Below are 26,004 nucleotides of genomic sequence, written 5' to 3'. Positions count from 1 at the left end.
ATGGAGAGAATCGGCAGCAGCGGTGACGGTCACGTGACGGAGTCTGCTGCTGGCTGAGTGAAGCGTGTTAGCAGGTAATAAATAAAAAAAACAAATCTCTCTTTCAGATTCTTTAACTGGTATTTATATATCCGATGTTACGTAATTAATATTTCTATTTCTTTGTCGCTCATCTGTTTTAATCCGTCGCTGACTGTTTTTCGAGGTTATGTTGCCTTTTGTATGGCTTTGTTTTTCCTCAGTTTAGCTTGTTCGGCTGTAGCTCTGTTGTGAGACCGTTTTCCTCAAATATCCCTTCACAACAAGCCCGTATCACTATTAAGCCAGTTTTTCTTACATTAAAAACGTCATATTGATATACATCTTGGTGTTTAAATGCTCATAAGGATTTAAATGTTATGAATAAGGACGCCGGGCGGTCGTGAGTTAGCCAGCTAAGCTACAACAATTGGAGAGAGGAAATGACATTAGAGATCATGGACAAAGGAGAGCAGAGACTGTATGCGCTTATGCTCTTCACAAACTCAGTTTTTGCACATTCATGGGGTCAAAAATATGCCATATGTAACTTAAATCTATCCGAACATCTCTAATGAATCTGTAAAGTTAAACTAGGATGCTGGTCCTGGGTCTAAATTCCCTTTGTTTGAGCCGTCACATATATATATTTTTTTAACCTTGTTATGTTTATGCATGTAGTTTTTGGGGGGTATATGGAACATGGTTATAGAAACTCAGAAAGTGCATGTGCTTTGATTATGGTCGTTTGTTTAAAGTTTTCTAATGTGAGCGAGCAGCCATCACGTATTTTGTTTTGATTACGAATGTTTATTGCAATTTGTCAGTAGTTGCTAATTTTATAGATTTTTATTAATGTTCGAAACTGAAAAACCCAAACAAAGTTGTCTGTTTTAGTGATAAACCAATTGTTTGGCTATTTTGAGATTATTGACATTGGCCATAATAACTCACCAATATGCTCATTTGATCAGTTAACAGAAGTGGTATTATGCTTATGTAAAAGCAAAAAAAAAATCTTCTGATAACTTTGCTATTTCAAAATTCACATTTTCTGTTGTCCTACATTTTGATGCATTTCTGGTGAATGTTGTCAAAGTCAATGTTCATTAATCCCCCCCCCCCCCATTTGCCCCATTCTTTTTTAATGTAAATTTTAATCTTCATAATCATTTCTGTTTAATTATGGATCACTAATTATTTCATTAGCTACCTATTGATAATCAAAGATTATGAGTTTTTTGGCTTATTTATCAATCTGCATTTCTAAATGTGCTTTATACACAGAATATCTGTGAATTCGAGGACACTATGGGTGGTCTGCTGACCAAGAGAAAGGCTTTGTTTTTCCATTTTGTAACGATCTCAGAAATGTCCCCACATGAGACCATTGTCAGCTGGTGGAATCACTTTTGTGGGTTGTTTTGCTTGCTGTCATCATTAAATGGTTGGTGACCAGCAGTGCTTGCACAGCCAGTTTCACCCCAGCAAGATCTTTATTAGTGTATGTATTCTGCAAGCTGGGAATTTTTGCCGGATATTATCTGGTGATCTCTATACGTCAGAATCTAGCTGGAACGTTGTTGTCGGGCATTTTCTGTGTGACTGCGTAGAAGCATTAAACATGCACAATAAGATCTCGTCCAGCAGCCAAGAAAAGCCCACTGTATCCATCACAGATGTTATGTGTGTTGCCTTGTCTTCTGTGTGAGCAGTGATTCTTGCTGATGTTTTAGTCTTTAGTTTCATGGATGTGAAGAATCTAATGTACTGTAGTCTCACAAGTGGAGTTTTTAATTTGGTGGAAAATCATTTAAGAAGGGTTTTTCAGGAATAGCTCATCCAAAAATGAAAATCCTGTCACTTACCCATGTCATCCAAACCCATTTGACGGATTTCTTTGGAACACAAAAGCAGAAATGTAGCATAGGGTAAGTGTACCCATTAAGCCCATGTACCCTTTAAACCCACTTTCAACTCTGAAGTCAAATTAAATAAAGAGAAAATAATATTTTATGCTGCTCATTATTTTAACCAATCCAGTGATTTGTTACTTCCCTGGCATTTTGTATTGCATACCAATCACATTTGGCAATGTTGAGTTAGCCCCACCCATGTGCATGCTGTCTCAGGGGACCTCACAGACGCCACCCCAAAACTTTGGTGTTTCGGGACCCTTCAGAATCAACACATTTCTGCAATTTTCAGCCATTTCTTTGGTAACTACGTTGGTATTATGACAAATAAGAGATACATGTATTGTTATTTGTGTATGAACAAATAGTACTTTATCATTTTATATAATTTTCCTTTAAATGGAAAGATGAGTTTTATTAGCTTGCGTTCAAAGCTAATCTCTTGGTCAAACCATTAGCCTTACAGAAAGGCTAGACTGCATTACAGATGGCAAGAATTAAGCATGTGAACTGCAAACAATAAATGTTTTGTGATTCATTTTACATTAATTTACAAATAAATACATCATAAATTGTTTTAAGATTATTTTCATAAATTAACTTTTTTAAAAGATGGGCTTAAATGGTATAGTGCCACAAAACGCATGCAAACGATAGCCAACACAATCTAACCTTGAAGGACAAAAACTAAACATTTCTCAATGTGGGCCCAATGAAAATTACTATGATACTTAGTCCACAGAATATTTAAGCTCCATGCATGTATTTGTAAACATATCTTACATTTTGAAAGGAAAACATTGTCTTTTTTCACCATTACTCACTGTGGAACCATTTAAGCCCACCTCATGTGTTTCAGTGAGGAATCCCTCTAATTGCAAACATTGATACATTTTCTGAAAGTGTTTAATGATAAAATTTCTTTGTCTGCTTTTACCTTACTAACCTTTTAACCTTACCTTACTTACTACCTTAATTTACAGCTATATTTAGATAGGCCTACAATTTTGTCCTAAAGCCCCTTATGTATAACCGGGCATAATTCGGGAGCCAAGCCGTAGGGGGCCCACTAGGAGCCCCAACTCGGCTTGGCTCCCGAGATACACCCGGTCAGACATCCAGCTTGACTCCAGCTACAACTCCAGTCAAGCCGACTTAAGGCTCCAGACCACCGGCCACTAACACCTACCCATCCCACCCAGGGCTCTAATCAAACATTAGCAAAAGGATTTTTTTTTTATTCTTCCCTGTTGCTGAATAAATATATTGATGTTTTACTTCCTTAAAATCAATTAATTTTTATAATCGATGATGTGGGCTTATTTGGAACACACGCGGGCTTAAATGGTGCCCCAATTAAGCCCATGCCAGACTTCTGACTTTATTCCTAAATTATCTTAATTTTATATTCTAAAATGTACATCAACTAATTAATACATTTTCAAATGAGAGATAAATGTTGCATTTTAACAAATTATTTTTCTTATAAACTGTCAATATCTATGAAAAAACCTAGACTTAGATTTTGGTGGGCTTAATAGGTACACTTACCCTACATCCGCTCTTTTCCTTGCATTGATAGAGAAAGAGGATAGTGGCTATCCAGCTCCAGTACCCTCCAAAAATCACTTTAAAAGTATCATAAAAGCTCTACTTTACTTGTGCCCTATATTCCAAGTCTGTCTAAGCCATATGATTGCTTTGTGTGAAAACAGACCAAATTATAAATTATAATCCATTAAAAATCTACTTCCTATCCATTAGGGCTGGGCGATGTAATGATATTATCATATAACGATATTTCACAAGTGCCCTGATGTCGATTTCAACAGTCAGTTGCCACTTGCCAGATGTATTTTACATAGCCCCATAGTTACCGTACGCATCTATTTATTTTTTGAGCATTTATGAGACTACACAAATTATTTAAAGAAAAACATCAACTCTCTACGGACACACTATAGCTCGAGTTGCCATTGGCTAGTACATTTTTTATTTTACTCACCAAAATGTTTACATGAAATGCAAGAACATTACAAAGTCAAGTAAACTGTCAGTCTGTAATAAAATAAGAAAAAAATATCAAATAAACACAATAGAACAAAGATGCAAATTAAATAAACCAAGCGTCAACCTTCCGGTCTCTCTCTTGAATCCAACACGGACGGGACTTAAACTGCAATTCATGGACTGGCTGCTAGAGACAGGCTCCAAAAGAGCGTCAATGCCCAACTTTACAGCTGAAGAAAATATATTTAGCAGTTTGTCTGCTGTGTGTTAGCCATCACGTCACCTCAGCTAATCCCGCCTTTTTGCCCATTTTCGTTTATCCGGGAGTGACGCGCTGCCAAGATGGCGACGGCCGGCTCCACTTTGGGCTTCAGAAATGCTCTTCAGAAACCTACGGGTGAAGTCATGGACACTACGTCCATTTTTTTTTTTTTTTACAGTCTATGGTTATAACTGATTCTTGTTTAATAATTTTTATTTAGTTAGGCTAGAACTTTGAAATTTCACTTGTATCTAAAATGTTGGCGTCGTCAGAACCTTATTTATTAGAGTACAAGGTTGAAAACGGTAACACAAAAATTATTTGTTCACTTTTTTTGTGACTGGGCCAGTGAAAGTATTGATAGGGCAAGTAAAAAACTGAACCACTATCCTGATTGGCCCAGTAGAAAAATCCTTATCATCTAGCCCTGGATTTAATTGGGAATATTAACCTTTTTCTCACACAGAACTATTGTATGGACTGAGAAGACTTGTAATATAGAGCATTAATCATACTAATTTTATGATGCTTTTTTTCCCTAAATGGACAGCTTATATGAAAAGAAAATAATTAAAGATGGAAAATCTTACAGGTTTTGAAACAACATGAGTCAATGATGACAGAATTTTCATTTTAAGGTGAGCCATCCCTTTAAATTACCTTGTTTTAACGTTTTAAGTTGTTGTCAATGTGCTTTACGTGGTTAACGGGTCACTTACGAGCAAGACTGTCAGTCTGGCACCTTAAAAAGAAAATTTCTGTAATGTAAACATTTCTTCTGTGAAATAGCTAGATTTTTAGATCACCAATACATGCTTCAGTGTAGATTCAAGGATTTTAGGTAATAAACATTAATGTCCTCATGCCAGAAGACTAAGTTATTGTTTTGTATGCATATGGAATGGCTATGTGATTTGATTGGAGTGTGAGCGTTTTAGAAGGACACTGCAGGATAGTTACGAAGTGTTAGCGGACACCAGTGTGTGCTCGTGGCGTGGTCTTCATTTCAGCGGGGCTCGGATAAGCTTGATTGTTTTTTCTACAAGGGTTTCTGGCGGTCAGAGTATTGCTCAATCTTGCCCAACTGGGTTTAGGAGAAAGGAAATCCGATACGGCCCCTGTGCGTTTGCTCCAACACTGTGCGGGACACTGAAGGGAAGATCTGCAGAAAACGTCAGCTAGCTCGCTTGAACAAAACCTCATCTCGTGTCTGCAAATATTTGGACTAGAATCTAGGACATGGAAATGTTTTCCGAATAATAACCACTTCCTGTTTTTGGCCTTGTTTTTCTTCTAGATTTTTCTGTTTTGTACATACATTGTTTTGTATATACTGTATATGATGACCTCGGTGGGCATCGAACGAGCCCGGGGCACTCGGGACAAAGCGCTGCCCACTACCACACAGACCACACAGCCACAGAAACAGCTTCAGGTGAGTGAACAACAACATATTGAAACATATGCTATGTTAGGAATAACGTACTACCATGCTGCTCTTACTATTTCTGCAGTATATAGTATGACCATACTCTGCTGGAATGTATCCCAGAATGCAATATGCTAGACCTTCCAGTTTCCTTGGGGGGGATTTTCATAAGACACTCTTTCATTAAAAAATAACAGCTAGATGGAGCACAAAGGGAAACGGATGGCTGGGGTTTTAAGCCGCACCTTTAAACTAACAACTAAGTTGAACTCTGTTTTAAAGTGACATCTTCACACAGTGCTTATGCTAGGATGCTCAAAAAACAGAGCAAGACAAATGTGTTTTGGCTTTAAAGAGGATGAATTTAACAATCTAGTCGTCATCCCTAATTGATTAGTTAGTTGCTATTTAATTACACTACTAAAAGTCAACACATTTTTCACTAGATTCAATTTCTACATTTTTAATTCAGAGATGATAACTGGACTCCACTTGCTAAATGAAACATGCAATGTACTGAGGTCTTGACAAAAAAAAATTACTACTATTTGAAATGTTTATTGTTGTAATATGCATACTTTTACAGTATATACTGCACAGTAGGCTAGTAGCCAAACATACTTTCATGTCTATGTCTACCTCCCATGTCTACCTCCACTTGTATGTGACATGTCCTGGTCATGAATCTGACTGCTCATTCAATTCCCTTTTATTTATTTTTTTAAAAAGATCCTTGGACGCTCATTCTGATAACTTGTGCTTCCAATTGCAGGCTACAGCCGAACAGATCCGACTGGCTCAGATGATCTATGACAAGAACGATGCAGATTTTGAGGACAAAGTGAAACAGGTGTGAGAAGCTCTCTTCCATCAGAGTAAAGTTATGATTAAAATCCTCTGACAACCCCAGTGATGACCATATTTGCTCATAGCTCATAGAGGTCACAGGGAAGAACCAAGACGATTGCATGGTTGCTCTCCATGACTGCAACGAGGATGTCAACAGAGCCATCAACTTCCTGCTTGAGGGAACCTCTGATGCAGTAAGAATTCCATCTAACAGATGCACATGTGATCTTAGACTACTTAGTAGGCACTAAAACACGCGAGTTATTCAAAAAAGGCGAAGTAAAACTGGTTTTATTGAAAATGTTGTTGCTACTGTCAGCTGTTTTGTGGCTTGGCTTTAAAATGCAAAACAGTGATTTGTCAAGCTGGGCTTTATTATTTTTCTGCATGTTTTTCTTTTTTCTTTCTTTTTTTAGCTTAACGAACATATAACAGCACGTAATGCCCATATTCATGTGTGATTGACGCTAATCTATTTCAGAGATAAAGAGTCTGTGACTTTTGTGGTGAAATTTGAGAGGCCTCTTCTTATAGACTAGGATTTGTTTGAATTATTTCTGGGAATGAAACTCAAAAATAGAAAGTGGGTCACTTCTGTAGTGTTGATCAGAAGGTAATCCTGTGTCATAACAGACCTCTGCCTCCACCACTGTGTCAAAATACAAGCTCCCAAATGTCCTTCATCAGTAATGAGGATTCAACAGTGATGATTAGCAAACCTGTATTTAAATCGGTTATGTAAATGGCACTTCATTGACACCTAACATCTGATGAACAATTATCTTCTTTTACTTCTTTTTGTTTGTTCTGACTATTAGAAATTTTATTACTTGCAGACCTCTTGGGAAACGGTGGGGAAAAAGAAGAGTCTTGGGAAGGATGGCACCTCCACTGAGAGTAAGGAGAACAAGGAGAACAGGGAGAAGAAAGAGAGGGAAAGCAGCAGGGGTCGTGGAGGAGCGAGTCGCCGTGGCAGAGGGACCAGTCGCAACAGGCCAGGTGAGTGTGTTGATGAGGTTTCCTTGTTTTTTTACATCGCTGTTTAGGGCCTATTTACACTTCTCTCTTAATGCGTTTTTACTGATCGGATAGCAACCCGCTTGTTAAAATTGTTCATTTACACTGTGTTCGCAAAACAAATAAAAATCCGATCTTCAATTCCAGCATTATATACACATTCAGTTCACATCAACAAAAGCAGCTGATCAAATAGGAGAAATAGGAGCGGCATCAGCACTGGTATGATCATTTAGTCTCACTACTTTTAATGAAGATGACTGTGTTGAGCTTCAGGATGCGATGCCGTAATTTCAGTTTAATTTGTGGCTGTATGTGTGTCGGCTTGCTGAAGAGGCAACTCATCTGTGGTGGGCCATATGTGGCGATGCGAGTAGCAGTATATATCTGGCTATATGTGTCACATCTGGCTATCGGGAGCCAGTATAACACGCTCTCACACCTTTGTTTTTGCCATTTTATGAGGAGTAAAATGTACATATCTGGCTTCAACAACCAGACACTTTTACACTTGTCCAGTTGCATCTGGAATGCGTCTCAGACCACCTTTGTGGTGATCGGATTGCAGTCTGTTTCGGAGGGCATTTACACCTGGTATAGCTATTCGATCAGAGAGAGCGCATAAAGTGGATAAGTGTATCCAACAGCAATATTTAGACAATATTTAGGTGCAATTTTGAAAACGGATAGCAATGCCACCACCTCTGCCTGCTTGTGACCTATTTTCTTATTTGCGTTGTGGTTATAGTTATAGTATGCCTAATTAATTGTTATTTAATTGTGTGGACGGCAAAAATTCATTCAGGAATCCACCCCCACCCTCCTTAATAATAAAACGAAAATTGGCATCAGATTCAGAGGGAATAGTGATTGCGCAACAACAACTTTTGTACTTGTTTTTTTTTTTTTTTACAGTTTGATTGTGTGGAGTAGGTTTTACATTTTAAAAGGCTTATGTGTGATCTCATGTTGTTTATCTGTATAGCAAGGACAGAGGAGAATGGTGTGGAGCCTGCTCCTGTTGAGAGAGGTGCTGACCGTGGCCGCAGGGGAAGAGGCAGAGGTGAGCCCACACACAGTATAAACATCATATCATTCACATCAATTGTGCTTACTAGGGATGTGCAAATCTACGTTTACAAATTCAATTAGTCGGGTTTTCTCAATTAGGGAAGCCCTGTATAATTAGTCTCATAACCACCCGGCACCGATCAGACATGTTTTGTTTTTAGAGATTTATGGATATGGCTCTTCAGTAGGGTCACTGACACATATTCAACAAATAAATCCACCAAACCTTTTGTTACACCAAACTGACCATGGTCCTCATAAAACACTGAGATAAGAATGTTACTTCCAGCAGGTGATTTGAAGTCTTTATTGTTGAGAGCAGTGCTTTGATGTCTGTGGTGGGGCTTTAAAGGGGATGAATTTCTCCTGGGATTTTAGTGGGTTTTATCCCCCTGACAGTTACAGTAGCTATAGACTGTCAGCAGTGAATTAAAACCTCTGAGAAGTTGCGTTTCCTCATTTGAAGTGCTAAATACATTAAAGGAGCTGTATGTAAGAAATGTATTTCAATTAATCATAAAATGGCCCTGATATGTCACTAGACATTAAGAAATCATGTTCATTTCAAATACTTATATTACTGACAACAGTAGTCCGGCCAGAATATTGTCATTTAAAAAGTGAAGTTGCAGCCCTCAACTGATGTTGATGTTGTCATGTTGTGTTTTGGCCTGAAGCGCCACCCTCCACCTATCTACCAATCACGAAGTCAGTAGTGTTTCAGCATCCGGGTTGCCAGCTCTGCTCTAGTTACCACAGCTGCAGCTACAAATGTTCCTGCTGGATCCTGCAGCCTATCTGGCAACCTCGAGTCAGGGGGGAGGGGGAGGGGATACACCGCTCTACAGTAATTTGAAAGTGATTGCAGTACCAGTTTTGGCCACAATCTTACACACAGCTCCTTTAAAGATGAAACTCTAAGAAAATAAATCGAGCTGTTGGACAATTGGGGTGTTTGACCACCATCCTGACCCATCCCTAGTGCTTGAGTTTTTATAAGTGCTTATGAGGTTTTATTTATTTATTTACAGTGTCTGGAGGTAGAGGCAGAGGTCGGGCTCCAGTTACCAGCAGGTTTACAGCACAGGGGATGGGGTGAGTATCACTCAAATGTTATTTAAACCTATAATCAATTTTCATTATCATACAGCCACTAAAACCCCTTCTCACACTCTGTGTATCCTCCTGCAGGACCTTTAACCCTGCAGACTACACCACAGACAGTGGGACATCAAACTCGCACGCTGATGTCTGGGAGACGGGGGCCAACGACACTACAGATGGGACAGGTGAGAGACTCGCCTCTGTTGCACAGAACTTTTCACAATCCTTTGGCCCACTCTCATCTCTCTTTCTCTCTTTGACACATTCAGTGCCATGGCAGAATCCTCTGGACGAGTGGGCAGCTGAAGACTGGAGTGAAGATGTGAGTGTGAGTCATGCTCTATAATTAACCTCCTATGAATTATGGGATTTACAGAGCTTGAAATGAATAAGCCTGAAAAGACATGGTATATGTGTTGTCCAGAAATGTTAAAGAATCATATAATGTAGACGATATATGAATAATACAAATTATTTATTAGCACTAATTACATTTTTACATTTTTTTTATGTACAATTATTATTATTACCACCGTATTATTATTATTATTACCACCGTATTATTATTATTATTATTATTATTATTATTATTATTATATATTTATAGTTATAATTCTTTAATATATAATTATACATTTAATGTTTATATTTTGTAAATCTGTATAATCTCTTTTCATATATTAGAAATATATATATATATATATATATATATATATATATATATATATATATATCAATTTTGTAGTATAATTATTATACATTAGTTTTTATATACTATTTCTATTTTTCTTGTATTATTTTATATCTCTCTCATATTTGTACACTGTAGTCATATACTATATTTTGCATTTTTCTGCCACAAAAATAAAAGCACTAACTGGCACATTTTGATCTCTAAAGCTCTCTGAGACCAAAGTGTTCACATCCTCTTGTGCACCTCCAACTGAGAACCACATCACACCTGGCCAGAGGTAATAAAGTCAGAGCTGGGGTTCTGTTTTCATGTGTTTGACAAACTTTAGGAAATCTATTCTTTTAATTCTAATCATAGCATTGCATTGTGAATATAACGTCTTGTTTATTTCACTGACTGTATTGTGTGTTTGTTGTAGTCTGGATCTGTCGTCTCTGCTGCAGAAGCCTGTGGATCGAGAAGAGGCGGGGGGTCTGAAGGCCGTGGGCTCCTCTCAGGGGCTCGGCCACAGTCTGGTCTTCACCAACTCCCACCACCAGCCTGCTCGAAACGGAGGCACATCTTCTGGCTCCAACAGCTACACACACGCCACTCTGGTGAGACAATCCACAGCCATGATTTACAGCACTTACACAAATGTTTTCCTAGAGAACGAATGGCAATGGCTGGCAGGGTGCCTATAGGACCTTTTCAGAAACTTTATTCATTTTCAGGTGTTTATTTTCTAGCTAGTAATTTTAAGACTGAGTGTATTGTGCAACATCATTAGTGCTGATACAGCAAGATCTGAATGGATTTCCTAATGGCACCTTTCCTTTGTGTCTTTTCCCAGTCCTCTGTTTTGGGTTCTGGTTTTGGAGAGCTTGGTGGTCCAAAACTCGGGCAGACGGCCGGGCAGCAAATACTGGAACAGCTGAAGGGGCCTGGTCTTGGGCAGCTTACCTCCCCGCCCTCCAGCACAGGGACCAACTGCACCCCTGTAGGGGGGCTGGTGGGGACAGGGATTTCAGTGCCCTCCTCTTCTTGGGACATAAAACCTCCTGGAACACAGAGCTCTGCTTCACTCCCGTCCCAATTCAGTCGTGAGTTTTAGAATTGCTTTACTGGCCCGGAAACACAAACTTGGTCATACTTGCAAACACGTAGCTATGCATTAACACTATTAACCTATTCTTTCCAAATCAGACTTTTTTTCTTATTTAGTCACACGTGACTAAGTGTGAATGGGCTTTTTCTGTATTGTTTGCCCTGTAGGGGAGTTTCAGATGCAGCCAGAGCCATCTTTGGTGCTAAGCCAACTTGCCCAGCGACAGCAGGGCTCCCTGACCCACACGGGGCCTCTAGCCAGGCAGCCCAGCCCTCCCCCACTGAGTGCCCCTTCGCCTGCCTCGGGAACACTGGAAGCCTTTCCGAAAGCGCCGGAACCATCACAGCACCGTGACGGGCCCTCAATGGCCCCCTCACAGGCTGCCGAGTCTCAGGGCAGCAGCACACAGCAGCGGCAGATAAAGACCCAAAAGCGACGGATACCTCCCACTTCCAAGGTGACTGAGATTTAAAAAACATCGAGGTGGAATGCTTTGTAAGATCTCTTGGTGAGCTCTCTATTACCTGGTACAGTTTGTAGATGAACATTCATAAAATGGCCGTCACAACCTATTTTGCTTATATAATCTGGCTTATTTCTGGGTTCAGTTGGATTTTCAGCCAAAAAGAGTATAGGGTGGGGCTTGATTTTATCCATCTGGAATTTATTAAATCATAAAAAGTGGGTGTTACCAAAATGGAGGGGGGAGCAAGTTATGAAGAAGAAAATACACAGATGAATTGCTCGAGGATGGTTTAGGAAATTAAATAGTCCATTTTGGAATTTTTCTTACATTTTTTCTTTTGCATACGTGTTTACTCCTGTAAACAGTATTACCGTTTAAAAAATGTGGGTCGGTAAGATTAACATTTTTGAAAAGTCAAAAAGTGCTCACCAAGGCTGCATTTATTTGATCAGGAATACAGTAAAAGCAGTAATACTGTGAAATATTACAATTTAAAACAACAAATTTATTCCTGATTATCAGCATCATTACTCCAGTCTTCAGTGTCAAATGATCCTTCAGAAACCATTCTAATATTCTGATTTGGTGATCAAGAAACATTTATTATTATTGTAGAAAAAAGTGGAAACTTCAGTTTTGATCAATTTAATGCGTCCTTTTAGAATGGTTTTACAACATTTACCTTTAACTGTTACAAAGCTTTTTTGTTTTCGTTGATGTTTTTTCAGTATATGCTGTGTGATTTACATGTGTTTGTACACATCCAGATTCCTGCATCAGCGGTAGAGATGCCCGGGTCAGCAGATGTGTCCGGTCTAAATGTGCAGTTTGGTGCCCTGGACTTTGGTTCAGAATCTGCCCTGCCAGACTTCGGCCAGTCGGAGAACTGCAACAGTGAACCCATAAGGGAGGCTGCAGTGGTTCCTCAGTCACAGAGCAGCCTTTACTCTAAACCAATCAGGTCAGTCAGTGGGAGAAATGGACGTAATGAAGACAAAATGGTCTCGCTGTTGTCTAAATTGAATTAAAGTGCTTTTTCCTCTTCTTTGAGCAGTGGACTTCATGTATTGCTGATTTTCCTAAATCTCTCAACGCATGTCTTTCAAACCAGTGTGCTGTCTTTAGCTTTAAAACTCTCCATTCTGCATGCTAATATGTTTCCCATGATCTCCCCTGCAGTGAATCTCTGACCAGTCCGGTCCCTTTGCTGCTGCCTCTGGCCTCTTCTGACAGCATCTACCCCTCTCCCTCGGTACCTCTCCCCAGCCTCGCCCCCTCCCACACCACCCCCAGCTCTGTGACAGCCCCCTCGTCCTCCTCATCTTCCTCTTCCTCCTCCGCTGCATCATCGGCGGGTAACAGCTTTGACTGCGGTGTGGCCCCTCACTCAAGACTGACCTTTTCTCAGAGCAAGGAGCTTTCTGGACCTGTGACGGTAGGTGCACACAGAGAAACCTTAGTTTTCACAGCTACAGAGCTATTCTTAGTTAAAGGGCTACGTCAACCAAAAATCTAAATTGTCATCATTTACATTACCCAGGGTTTCCGCGGGGCATTAAGTCATTAAATGGATTTTGCGATAATTAAGGCCTTAAATGGCATTAAAAAGCATTAAATTGTAATCTTACAGGCATTAAAATCGTTTTGAAGAAAATGTTATATTATCAATTTATTTGAATATAGCCTTCATAATTAATCATTTTTATTTGCTGTCGCAAAATATGTACGTTAGTGTGATAAAAACACGCGGAACCAGTTTGGTGATTGCCTCCGGCCGGAGCAAAATTGCCGTGATGCGGTGATGACGCTGGCATTTTGAACAGCAGGAACAACAGGAATAAAACTAGACCAGAAAAATGGGAAAGTGCAAGGAAGACAAACAATTACGACATGGTTGCAGCCAGTTTGTGGTCAAAATAAAGAAGGATTTTATTTATATATATATATATATATATATATATATATATATATATATATATATATATATATATATATATATATATATATAAATAATGTATATATATAAATAATGTATTTATGTATGTATGTATATATTAGGGCCGTCAACATTAACGTGTTAACGCATGTGATTCATTTTTGTCCAGTTTAATGCGTTAAAATATGTAACGCAAAACGCAGCATTCGTTTTGTCATCCTTTGGGTAGCGTTACATTATATGATCCCGCTGTTATTCATGTAAATGCTTTTAAACGTGCTGCCTGTAAATGTCCTGACACACACACACACAGAGAAAGACGCGCGCCAGTATCCTGCGCACAGACTGCGCACCAGAAAACGGTTCTCTTTCACGCTTGAACCGATTATGCCAAAATGTCTGTTTTGTTGAGAATCCTCATAACATAAGAGCATTCTTAAATTAGTGAAATAAAGTCTTTAATGAACGCAAAGAGTTGTGAGAGAATGAGGCGCGTGTTAGATCCGTGTTTCTGTCAGCAGCGGCTGCTCTTAAACGACAGCAGCCAATAAAGCTTACTGTCAGTAAAGTTAATCACAGAACAAAGGGAACAGAGAAAATTACTCACTGCTATTGACTGAAGAACTCTTGTAGCTTTAATAAGTATTTAGTCTATATTTAATCTATAATTTATGCCGTGGAGACTGTTTGATAACTTTATTCAATTTCTGTATACGTCCTACCTGTTAGACAGGAAGGGCAAAGGTAAATATTACATTTATTATGGGTTTATGTGAGGATTGTTTGTTAAGTTCACTTAAATTAAAAGTTGTCATATTTTTTTTGAAGCCTAATGTTAAAAAAATGTATAGCTTTCAATTACACTGTAATGTTGGATGGCTATAATGAATGTTTAAAATTAGGGGGGAGAAATAATTTTTATCCAGACATCAATAGCTGTATTAGTATCAGTGAGACTGGCCTTTATGTTGTCTCTACATTCATTTGTAGATTAACTGTGAAATTATTACATTATAAAATATATAAACTAATATAAACCTATACAAATTTAGGTGTTTTTTAATTGTGGAAAAAAAGTATGATTAATCGAGTTAATTTTTTTTAATCGATTGACAGCACTAATATATATATATATATATATATATATAAAGAAATAGTGTTTCTGTTACCGTCTAAAAGTTTGGGGTTAGTAAGATTTGATTTTTTAAATTATTTTTTTATAATACTTATTTAAATAATAATATTTTGCGCATGGATATTTATAATGTTACAAAAGATTTATATTTCAAATAAATGCTGATCTTTTGAACTTTCTATTCATTAAAGAAATCAGAAAATGTTTTCCACAAAAATGTTAAGTAGCACAACTGTTTTCAACACTGAGAGTAAGAAATGTTTCTTGAGCACCAAATCAGCATATTAGAATGATTTCTGAACGATCATGTTACACTGAAGACTGGAGTAATGATGCTGAAAAATGTAGCTTTGCCATAACAGGTTTAAATTACATTTTAAACTATATTAAACAGTTATTTTAAATTGTAGGAATATTTCACATTTTTACTGTTTATACTGCATTTTTGATTGAATAAATGCAGCTATGGTAAGAAAAAGGGACTTCTTTCAAAAACATAAAAAAAAATCTTTGTGACCCCAAACTTTTCAACGGTTGTGCACATGCTCTCATGTTGTACCATGGATGCACTATTTCTTTAGTGCACCGTACATCAAGGAGGTTATGCTGCTAATATTGATTTGATTCAGTATACTTTGTTTGCATCTCTGACAGAACGGTTTCAATGGTGCGAGGACCTCTGCTGCTTTAGACAGTAAGTCACACTCATCAGTTTTACCCTTCTTTCTGTGTCATGCATTAAAGATTTAACTTCTCGCTTTTTAAACTGCTTAATTTTTTGTAATATATGACATTTTATGCCTTCTCCATCAGCCACATCGAGTTCCTCCACTCCAAAACAAGAGTCTCCTTCTCTGGTCAGCAGCACAAGTGTTGCCCCCTCTGCCCCATCCTCACTGTTGCCCCCTTCTGTTACACCACACAGCTCTGTTCTGCCCAACCTGGCATCTGAGCTGTCCTCTGCCAGCTTACCTCCCCTCAGCAGGTGAGCGAGATGTTTATTTATACCTTTTCTTTGTATTACCCATTTATTTACATTTGATTTCATGTTTTGACAAATGTTATGTGGGCTACATATATCCGTGACACTGCCTGTTTTTCCTGTAGTCATGTGAGCAGTGGACATCCCTCTGTGTCGGCACTTTGCACCACATCTTCACTTACAGTGAGTGCTGTAGGATACACTGACACACACTCTCTCCTCACCACCTCCACTGTCTGTAACAACTCTGTGTGTGTGTATGTGTCCTCAGTATACAAGTGTGGACAGCGTGAACTCTCTCGCCCCCTCATCGATGCCATTTTCCTCCCAGCCTGTGTCCGCTCTGTCCAGCGGCAGCGTGAACAGTGCTACGAGTGGCGGCAACAGTCTGCACGGGTCTGGAATTTTGGGTCATGGCACCAATGGTAGCGCACTTTCCGGTATCAGGGCTGCCCCGCTACTGTCTTCCTCCAGCGGTGAGCACACACGGATCACGATAGTGATCACAGAGCAATTATCACAATACCATAATTTGTGTCATATAGATGTTGAGCCTTGAGTGTTGGCATTCTGCTGTCATTTTAAGTCTTATTGCTTAATTTATTTCTACAAAGCATCACTAATTAAATACAATAGTACAGGGTGGGCCATTTATATGGATACACCGTAATAACAAAAAATAAAAAACAAAAGTTGTATCCAAGATGGCCGACTTCTAAATGGCCACCATGGTCACCACCCATCTTGAGGAGTTTGCCCCCTCACATATACTAATGTGCCACAAACAGGACTTTAATATCACCAACCATTCCCATGTTATTACGGTGTATCCATATAAATGGCCCACCCTGTACTATGAAGTACTAATAGCATTTTACTTGGGATTTGAAAAAATCACCAAGCAATTTTTTATGGTTGGGCGTGCAGGACACCTTATGAGTTTTGCTACGGACATGAATGATGCCTCAAATCATGTGGCTTGTTGAGGAGAAATTTGCTGTCCAACTAATGATTTTTGTACAAACACTACCATTAAAAAGTTTGGAGTAAGATTTTTTATGAAGTCTTATGTAAGAAGTCTTATGTCCAGCAAGGCGTCATTTATTTGGTAAAAAATAAAGTAAAACAGTAATATTGTGAAATATTACTACAATTTAAAATAACTGTTTTCTATTTTAATATAGTTTAAAATGTAATTTATTCCTGTGATGGCAAAGCTGAATTACTCCAGTGTCACATTATCCTTTGGAAATCTTTTTAATATGCTGATTTGGTGCTTAAGAATAAGAAACATTTTTTACTACTAGCAATGTTGAAAACAGTTGCTTAATATTTTTGTGAAATCTGTGATACATCAGGAACGGTCAATTTATGGACAATTGTGTAATAATTCTGTCAACGTGTTCCAGCATGTATAATATATAAACAAGAAAAGGTGTTTATAATTTTCATATTTGCTTTAAATCTAATTAGGCCACTGTCGTTTTGCTATTTTATACAAATAAAAATCATTTAGTTCAGTTGGACAATGGACACTACTACAATTATAAACTGAAAGAGTCTGTTCTGCTCCGCACAGCAGTGGCTGCAGAGTCACAGTGCAGTATCACTTATCACACGAAGAGAGTAAGGAGAGATGACTGACAGGACGGAGAATTTGGTAACAGATACTGAGCGTCATTGATAAATATCTCATCTTGTAAAATCATGTGCGGTCAGGACCGCTGCTCCCTATACACAGAGCACGCATGATTGGAAACTAAAAAGCGAAAGTGCGTGCATTTAAAAGCGATTTCAATACTCAGCGTATAGATAGCGGCTCCCTGATGCCCGCAAATTATAGGCCTATACACAGAGTATGCGTGATCACAAATTCAAAAGCAAAAAATAAAAAAAACGAGCGCATTCAAAACACCCCCCCTCCCCCTGGTGTTATCAGTAATACTGGTTTTGTCGCAAGTTTATATACCAGTGTGAAAATTTCCTCTCAGTGACATCCCTAAATCTTATCAGCAACTCCTGCTTCCATTTTAGTTCAGTCCCTTATCTGCAATCTTCATTCTCCAACAACTCTTCCTTGTCTGTGTGCAGGTAAAGCTCCTCCTAATCTCTCTCAGGGGGTTCCTCCACTGCTACCTAACCAGTACATCATGGGACCCGGAGGTCTGCTGCCTGCCTACCCGGTAAGAACACTCATCCTCTTAAATCAAAACAGAGCAGCTTTTACCCCTCTGGGAAGTATTGTAGTGTATGTGGAATTTCAGGATTTGTGTGTGTGTTTTGGGTTGAGTGATTCAGTGGTGTTGCTTTTATGCACTTTTGTAAAGCGGTGTGTTATTGTGTGCATGACTTGTAAAGAGTTTATGTGATCCATATTTCATTATGTGACTCAGTACAAGCTCTGAGTCTGTGAATAATGAAATACTGAATATTGATTTCAGTAACATCTATGGTGTGCAAGATGCTGAAAGTTGTTGTTTGTTGTGCAGCAGATTTATGGCTATGAAGACCTCCACATGCTCCAGTCCAGACTACCAATGGTGAGTCTGAGACCATCAAATCTTAAAATACATTAGAGCAGTGGTTCTCAACCAGGGCGCCTCAACACACTTCCAAAGGGCCTCAAGAAGACTGGATTATTTTAATGGTTGTTTTGTCTTATTTTAAATAAACTGAAACAACTAAAAATCAAGATATTTCTTATTATTTTTATATTATTATTATTATTATATATTTATATATTATCATTATTATATATTATTTAATATTTTTATTTTTGTGGACAATAAAGGGAAAATCAAAATGGTTGAGATCCATTTTACATTTCCTTTTAAAACTTAATTTCTTTTTTCTTGACTATTGCTTGACTGGCATTAGACATATTGAGTGTAGAATGGCGAATATAGGTCTATGATATTAGACAAACACAACTGCTGACATTCACTCATTGACAAGATTTAAATATTTTGGGAAACAATGGAAGAGCTAACATCTGTTAATGTGCCAAGTATGTGTGGTTATCAGCTCAAAAAGCCCAAAGACAAATCGGCTTGTTGCAGTTATTACATAATTTGGGATATATATGAGATAACATGATCATTGTGCACAGTGTATTCCAGTCAATTTGAAATTTTACCATCCAAGTAAGGTATTAAATCATTGTACAAACGATTAAAATCCAGTGTAAAGTGAAAAAATTAGGTCAAATATATTTATGTAATAATAATAAATCTTATTATATGCATATAATAAAACAACTAACTATATTTATTTAATATTCAAGCATTAATGGAAAGTTGATTTAAATATTCATTAAAATAAAATAAAATAAAATCAGTCCTGATCAGTATTTGTTCACATGGCCTTATAATCATGTAGGCCTAATTTTTCAAGTTCATTGTTAATAACTCTCTGTGTATGTATAATACATTTTAAATGTAAATAACAAAAAAAATGTATTTGCTAAGCACAATTATTTGAATGACAATCAATTGTCAAACTAGACAAATGTTCACTCTGCAGTCTCTGCTTTTTGTGATCCCTGTAGGATTACTATGGAATCACATTCCCAGGGCCGACTGCTACGCTGTCTGGCAGAGATGGAAGCCTCGCCAACAACCCTTACTCAGGTTCCGCATTGCTATATTCAGTTGCTTTTTATTGGTCTGTGAGCTTTGATTCACGACTACACTCTGTGTAGATTAAAGCAGAAAATAAAAAGTATCTGGTATTTATTCATATTTTTTCTCCACTCAGGTGACATCACAAAGTTTGGCCGAGGTGAATCCGCCTCACCAGCACCCTCTGCCAGCCTGTCTGCTGCTCACGGCCCACAGACGGCACAGCCTCCGCAGGCTCAGAGCCAAGGACAGAACCAGCCCCAGCCGCAGGGCCACCACAACACCCAACAGACCTTCCTAAACCCAGCCCTGCCCCCTGGATACAGCTATACAGGCCTTCCCTACTACCCCGGGGTGCCTGGCGTGCCCAGCGCATTCCAGTATGGCCCGACCATGTTCGTGCCCCCTAGCTCGGCCAAGCAGCATGGCATGGGTCTGAGCAACCCCACGACGCCATTCCAGCAGCCCAGCGGCTACGGCCAGCACGCCTTCAGCTCAGGTTTGTGCAGATTAGACACATGCACACATTCTCATGCATACTCTGTGCTGTTGAGTGTTCAAGTATTGTTTTTGTCCATTTCAAGGGTATGATGACCTGACGCAAGGCCCAGCAGGAACTGAGTACAGCAAAGGCTACAGTAACTCTTCTCAAACGCAGGCCAAATCTGCTGCCTCTGGCCCAGGGAAAGGTACAAACACACCTCATTGCAGTTTTTATGTATAAATTGACCCTGCCCACTAAATTAAAATGATGCATCAATTTGTGTCCCAGTTGTCTCTGTGACATCTAGCAATTCTGGGGTGCCAGACATCAGTGGAACTGTTTACAATAAAACACAGGTGCTTTTATTCATTTATGCTTCACACACATATACACTACCGTTCAAATGTTTATGGTTGGTAAGATGTTTATGAAAAAAGTCTCTTCTGCTCACCAGGCTACAAGTATTTGATCAGAAATACTTGTTTTCTATTGCAATGTATTTTAAAATGTAATTTGTTCCTGTGATGCAGCCATTAATTTAGCGTCACATGATCCTTCAGTTAAAAAGAACAGCAGTCTAAAATAGAAATATTTTTGAACATTATAAATGTTTTTAGTCACTTTTGATCGGTGTAATGCTTCCTTGCTGAATAAAATAAAACTGACCCCAAACTTTTCAATAAATATAAATGCATGTATATAACGAGAGAAACATTAGTTATGTAATGTGTGCGTATATGTCCGTGTACTTTTTTCCTGCAGCCGTTTGATAAGCAGGGTTTCCATGCTGGCACACCTCCTCCTTTCAACCTCCCCTCGGCTCTGGGCGGCACGGGACCTTTGACCCCTGGTGCTGCCCCTGGTTATCCTGCTCCATTCCTTCACATTCTGCCGGCACACCAGCAGCCCCACTCACAGCTGCTCCATCATCACCTCACCCAGGACGGACAGGTCAGTCCCTGTCTGTTCACACAAAGTCTGAAATTTTGAAATTAAAGGAGAACTCCGGTCAATTTTAACATTGAGCTCATTTTTTGGTAAATTTGGAGTGCTGTCAGTACAGAGAACAACGACAAAAATCGGTGTTGCCTACACCGTGTTATCCTCTTTTTAAAATTTGCACCCTGTTGACTTAAATGGGGCAAGTTTTAAACCTGCTTTTAGCCTCTTAACATCCTTGATGTGTCATTACACGTGCACAGCCAATGTGAGTGATTCCTTCAGAGTGAACACGGGTGAATCTGACTGCAGTAGATGTGAAAGATATGAATAAAAGTGATGTTAATTCAGCCAGCGCACATACCTGTATTTACATCCTGTTTTCGGTCGAAGTCCACAGTAGTCGATTGTCGAGTTCACGCGCGTGATCATAGGTAACTAAACCTATGCGCATTCTAAACTTGTCAACATGGTAACCTTTCACCCTTGTAAGCTCATCTGTCTGGTGTGTGTTCACGTAGGGTGGGCCAAACCAGAGAAGCCAGTCCAGCGCCATGCAGCAGAAGACCCAGGTCAATAAGTCCAACTATGGCAGCTCTCCCTACTGGGGCAACTGAGCACAGTCCACACAACAGGTGCCGTCCCGCACCTGACTACACACGCCGATCAAAGCAGAGGGACGCCCGTACACACTACCATCATCCTCATCCTCCTCCTACATTCTCATCTCCCCTTTTCAAAGTTTTGGCTGTTGTATGTAAAGTATATTTATGTATGTATTTATACAGTATATATGTATTGGTAGAATATGAAATGTGGTTTTTCTGCATTTTGTTTTTGAAGGATTTTTTTTTTTTTCATTGCTAACTGGTTAAGAGGATATGATGACAGAGAAGTGATGAGAACATAACAGAAGAGTGAATATACTTGAAGCAGAGCAGGCATCATGATTCAAACATGGAGTTTTTATTTGTATACATACCCCTGATAATGTATGTACATTACTGCTAAGCTTGATCACTTGATGGTGAAGCCTTTTTTTAACTTTTGTATTTTGCTCCTCTCCCACCCCTTCACCTGTGAACTTTTTTTCTATCGAGGGGGATTTTTAATTTCAGTTCTTAATTTTGTTCCCTCTGCCCATCATTTGTGAAATCCCTCCCACCCACCAAATTGGCTAAATGGTAGCATTTTAGATCAATTTCATTTTAACATTGGTTTTACCCTTGTTGTCAAAATAAAACTGTCCAGTTTACTCGTTTGTCTGATTTTTCACGCACCCAGTACTTCAGCACACATTAGCAGTAATAAGAATATATTTCATTTATTAAAAATATATGCCATGACAGATCATCTCTCGATCTCTTTAATGCTGTATGCTTTAAGTTTATGGGGAAAAAACTCACAATTTTTGTAAAACTTAGATTAGGAGATTAATTTAATACATTAGGGGCTTAGATTAAGTCAGAATTAGGCCTTAGTTCAATTAGGACATTTAAGTGGCTTTTATAAATGTGCCGTGGAGAAGAAACTGTTGAATAAAGTTGTTTTTCACAAATGTACACACTTCAAAGCTTTGAGGTCAGTAAGATGCTTATTTGTGTTATACAACAGTTCAATAAATAAGAAATTGCAGTAACAATTGACCCTATTATATGGTAAGCCAACATGTTAATATTGCTGACTCATTTGTATAATTATAAACTAACAATATAAACAAATTTATAAGATTAATCTCATAACATGAAATTGTAAATGCATTCATCCCACCTCTAAGGTGCATTAAACTCTGTAAATACATCTAAATGTAACCGCTCTATAGTGTGTCTTCTCTTAAAATGTAAGATTTAAAGGAATAGTTCACCCAAAAATTTAAAGTCATAATTTGCTCATCCTTACGTTGACAGTAGCCATTGACTTGCATAGTAACACCATGGAAGTCAATGGCTAGAGTCAACTGTCGAGTTACAGACTTTCAAAATATTTTTGGGTGGACAATCCCTTTAACGTACAACTTAACATTACCCAAGAATAACTACTATGAAAAGAGTGAATTATGTTAGCCATTACATTAACTACTGTATGAACTTGACTCCTTTGTAAAGGTGTTTATTTGTTAATGCCATGTCATCTTCTAACAGCAATTAACATGACAGGAACAGCTTAAGTTACAGAATCACATGAATTTATTGAAATGCCAATCATTTATGCAATGCATAATATGAATCAATAGATGGAGTACTTGATAACGGCTAGGTAGACACCACATGCATGATATCAGTTCATTTCCCATCTCTGTAAATGAATTTCAGTACGTTTAACTATAAAAATATGCTTTGCTACAAACAGCTCCAAATCAGATTATAATGAATAATCAAACCAGCACACTTCAAGAAAAACCTTTTCATCAATTAAAAGCATGTGACATTTAAAGTGAAATTCAGATGGCAAGCTTGGAAATCTTTTCACTGATGCCAAAGGGCCGTCATTTTATTAGAGCAAGGCACAAATGAACGGTTTCAGAAAGGTGCTTTGAGAATGACAGGAAAAAGCAGTTTGTATAAAAGAAACACATGACAGCTCAATGCATCACTCTTCTTGCGCGCAGCTCTCAAACATCTTAAATTCTTGACCATGAGTCCAACATTAATAAATGAAACTAAAAAAAACCTGTACAATACTGAAAAAGTCCAGTCAGAAGGAACACGCTTATTCATCCTCCTCTGCCTTCTTTTTCTTTTTCTTCTTTTTCTTCTCCACCTGCGTCACATCAGCCTCCTCCGTCACCTCAGGCTCCGCCTCCACGACGTCAATCGTCCTCTTCTTTTTCTTAGAAGGCGTGGCTTCACCACCGTTTGTCGTGACCTCTTCCTCCACCTCTGGTTTCTCCTCAGCTGCCGGCTTCTTTTTCTTTTTCTTCTTTATGGAATCCGGTTTCTCCTGAAGAACAAAAGGAAGCCATTAACACCACGTATGAAACATCAAACTTCAGATTATCAAGCTCAGAGATGATCATGTCCTGCTCACTTCAGTGATCAAACCCACAGAGTTGGGCCTGTCAATGGTTCGGAGGAGATTTGCTTTAGCATGACATGATATGAGACAGGTCCATGAGAAGGTCCAGCCTCCAGTATAGACATGCTTTTCAATATTTTTAGATGCCATGGAACCCCAAATATGACAACTTTTTAAAAAAAAGGCATCAATACTAAAATAATACACAGCACTATAGTGAAAAAAACTGATTAAATGTCATTCACAAGTACCTCAGCATCGCCATTGGCTTGCTCTTCATCTCCTTCTGCTGTGGAAAGAGCTTCTAGTTTCCTCTTTTCACGCTTCTTTTTCTTCTTTTCCTTCTTCTCGAGTTTGCGCTTGATTTCAGCAGTCACCTCAGTAGCCTGCGAGCGAGAAAAATGTTCATGCATCTGCATTTGCACAAGCCTAGTAAAACCCAAACTTCACAGTGCTGTGTCAGGCTCATTAAATCAGTTAAGCCTCCATGTAGGAGTCAGGAGAGAAGAATCATCACTCACAGCACTTCCGGAAACTATAGTAACAACGATTCATAGTGACAAATATTCACAATCAGCACTTTAAAAGGCATTATTAGTAATGAAAAAGCAGTTATAAAACGTAAGCAGCTCACTAGCCTTAAGTGGCACAAGTCATATTCAAACTACAGAACATCGAACCCATGTCAAAAAAAATTTTCTATTTAGTGATATTATCATTCAAGCAAAAAAAGTTTATTCCATTAACTTGGCATCATTAGATAGTTATTAGTTGTTGGCCATGAATAACGTTTCATAGCCAGCATGCTAGCTAAAAAGAAACCTTTAAATGACTAATAATCTGCCCATGTTGTTCTGGTTTCTGAACACTGCTATGGTTTAGTCGTCACCTCTGCAACAGCTTCTTTCATGACATCCAGGTTCTTCCGTGGGGCTTCACCGGTCTCATAGAAGGACAGACGTTCTTCTACTTGACCACGTAGCTTGTCACCAAACACACATGTGGGAACCTCTGTGTGAACAGAACAAAGACATCAAGATAACAAACAAGTACTAATGAAAATGTGTTTGGCCCAAAGTTCTGCTCAGGATTACAATTTCAACAACCACTGAGGTGGGTTACTGTTGACGAAAAATAGAAGCATCACAGCAAAAACCAAGCAGAGGTAACAAAATAAACGAGGGAAGATGGGATCCTCACCAGAAAAGCAGTCAATGCGTGATGCAATGGTGCACTTGTTGGCCAGGTAACGCGAGATGCGACCCTTGTTCTTGGCAGCGGCACGTCCAATGAACGTCGAATGGAAAATGAGACCGTACTTTGGTGTGTTTCCTTTGGTCTTCAGCGCCCTAATTCACAGGACAGAACAAAATCCATCTACAACGGCTTTGGTGGTTGGTCTCAGACGCATCAATTTAGTGATGCACCAAATCTTAGTAAGGAAACCAAAATTAAAGATCTCATTTAGCCAAAAAACAAAAAATTAAGTTTTGGTAATTGAACTGTGTGCTGTTCAGAATGTTGTGATGGATTAAACCAGTCATAGTAGAGTTAGAGAGGCTAACTAACTTTACATATTGCTACTTTAGGATCATAAAACTATTTTGGCCAAAAAATAAAAAATAATTGCAGTTTCAGCCAAATATTTTAAGCTGCCAAAATTATGGTGCATCACTTTCAAAAATTACTGAAAATACACTGCTATACTAGAAACTCAAGGACTAAGTCATGATCAAAAATCAGAGCCGTGCGTTCAACAGGACATCTTCAAATGTATCTACCTCTCAAAACCCTCAGCAGCTGCTCAGACTGGGGGGGGTTACGTGAGATCGAGCGGGATCATTTTACAGTGTGTTCAATGACACCCCAAATCACCCGCTCCTGCTACGCCCCAGCCCTGCCATCACTGCAGCTGTGTGAAACCCCAGCAGGGAAGGGGAGCCCCAGTACCTGAACAGGGCCTTCTCTGC

At 38.7% G+C, this 26,004-nt stretch overlaps 2 protein-coding genes across 6 annotated transcripts in view; one reads left to right on the top strand and one right to left on the bottom strand.

The window, feature by feature from the left end:
- Nucleotides 1-22,274, top strand: ubap2a (ubiquitin associated protein 2a). Of its 5 annotated transcripts, XM_084137184.1 has the most exons (28): nucleotides 1-74; nucleotides 4,799-4,844; nucleotides 5,504-5,641; nucleotides 6,408-6,485; nucleotides 6,568-6,678; nucleotides 7,321-7,483; nucleotides 8,487-8,564; nucleotides 9,604-9,667; nucleotides 9,764-9,861; nucleotides 9,946-10,004; nucleotides 10,577-10,647; nucleotides 10,789-10,966; nucleotides 11,203-11,452; nucleotides 11,625-11,914; nucleotides 12,691-12,884; nucleotides 13,103-13,358; nucleotides 15,649-15,688; nucleotides 15,808-15,979; nucleotides 16,102-16,159; nucleotides 16,248-16,452; nucleotides 18,068-18,159; nucleotides 18,466-18,516; nucleotides 19,524-19,605; nucleotides 19,733-20,095; nucleotides 20,181-20,285; nucleotides 20,369-20,436; nucleotides 20,843-21,031; nucleotides 21,541-22,274. In XM_084137184.1, the coding sequence occupies exons 3-28, from the start codon at nucleotides 5,546-5,548 to the stop codon at nucleotides 21,634-21,636; spliced, it is 3,507 nt and encodes a 1,168-aa protein (XP_083993310.1). In that variant the 5' UTR covers nucleotides 1-74; nucleotides 4,799-4,844; nucleotides 5,504-5,545; the 3' UTR covers nucleotides 21,637-22,274. The 5 variants fall into 5 exon arrangements, with proteins under 5 accessions (XP_083993310.1, XP_083993309.1, XP_083993312.1 ...); XM_084137183.1 differs by lacking the exon at nucleotides 4,799-4,844; XM_084137186.1 differs by lacking the exon at nucleotides 4,799-4,844 and having other exon boundaries at nucleotides 5-74; nucleotides 9,946-9,998.
- Nucleotides 22,275-23,187: 913 nt separating this feature from the next.
- Nucleotides 23,188-26,004, bottom strand: part of nop56 (NOP56 ribonucleoprotein homolog) — a 7,217-nt gene continuing 4,400 nt past the window's right edge. The window contains exons 7-11 of the mRNA XM_084136488.1: nucleotides 25,985-26,000; nucleotides 25,235-25,383; nucleotides 24,924-25,045; nucleotides 24,286-24,420; nucleotides 23,188-23,959 (exon numbers count right to left, since the gene is read on the bottom strand). Coding sequence (XP_083992614.1) covers nucleotides 23,729-23,959; nucleotides 24,286-24,420; nucleotides 24,924-25,045; nucleotides 25,235-25,383; nucleotides 25,985-26,000 — 653 coding nt within the window. The 3' untranslated portion in view covers nucleotides 23,188-23,728. The remainder of the gene's footprint in view (nucleotides 23,960-24,285; nucleotides 24,421-24,923; nucleotides 25,046-25,234; nucleotides 25,384-25,984; nucleotides 26,001-26,004) is intronic.

Source organism: Abramis brama (assembly GCF_963993115.1).
Source record: "Abramis brama genome assembly, chromosome: 15".
Lineage (NCBI taxonomy): Eukaryota > Metazoa > Chordata > Actinopteri > Cypriniformes > Leuciscidae > Abramis > Abramis brama.
The sequence above is the reverse complement of the archived record's forward strand: the minus strand, read 5'-3'. Positions and strand labels throughout refer to the sequence as shown.